Source organism: Egretta garzetta, unplaced genomic scaffold, assembly GCF_000687185.1.
Source record: "Egretta garzetta isolate BGI_Z169 unplaced genomic scaffold, ASM68718v1 scaffold849, whole genome shotgun sequence".
Classification (NCBI taxonomy): Eukaryota; Metazoa; Chordata; class Aves; order Pelecaniformes; family Ardeidae; genus Egretta; species Egretta garzetta.
In genome coordinates this window covers 89,640-90,111 of record NW_009260783.1, presented here as the reverse complement: position 1 = coordinate 90,111, position 472 = coordinate 89,640, and the positions used below count along the sequence as shown (strand labels likewise).

Here is a 472-nt window from a genome sequence, read left to right as displayed (position 1 = left end):
GCCAAGGGTGGGCACGGCTCAGCGCCGGGGTCTGGCAGTCCTTCGTGTGAGATGAAGGCAGAAACAATTTTGCAGGAGATTAAGTAGAAAGAGTTCTGTGGCTCTGCCCACCCCAAGGACAGAGCCACCTTACACCGCAGAGCCCCCCGAGTGCTGGGCCGGGGCAGCCGCCCCGGGGCTCTGCTCCTCCGGGCACAGGACCTCTGTGGGGAGCCGGGACTGGAACTTCTCCAGCTGCTCGGGGCTGGCGAGGGTCTTCAGGAGGCTGTTTTCACGCTCCAGCTGCGAGTTTTTCTCCAACAGTTCTTTGATTTGCTCTTTCAGGACCTCCACCTCCTCCCGCACCGCATACATCAGGTGATTTTTCACAAGATCCTGCAAAAGACGGTTGAAGAGAGCGGTCACTTGACGGTTATGCCCTGGGGGTTACTCCCACCCTGCCCCCCAAAGCTCTGCCCCCAGCCACTCGCCA

At 60.4% G+C, this 472-nt stretch overlaps 2 protein-coding genes across 2 annotated transcripts in view; one reads left to right on the top strand and one right to left on the bottom strand.

Moving 5' to 3' along the window:
- LOC118453064 overlaps nucleotides 1-93 on the top strand; it is a 2,301-nt gene extending 2,208 nt beyond the window's left edge. Inside the window, exon 2 of the mRNA XM_035901756.1 lies at nucleotides 52-93. Coding sequence (XP_035757649.1) covers nucleotides 52-87 — 36 coding nt within the window. The 3' untranslated portion in view covers nucleotides 88-93. The remainder of the gene's footprint in view (nucleotides 1-51) is intronic.
- A 22-nt stretch (nucleotides 94-115) lies between these two features.
- Nucleotides 116-472, bottom strand: part of TSC22D3 (TSC22 domain family member 3) — a 2,247-nt gene continuing 1,890 nt past the window's right edge. The window contains exon 2 of the mRNA XM_035901749.1: nucleotides 116-419. Within this exon, the coding sequence (XP_035757642.1) occupies nucleotides 130-419 (290 nt within the window). The 3' untranslated portion in view covers nucleotides 116-129. The remainder of the gene's footprint in view (nucleotides 420-472) is intronic.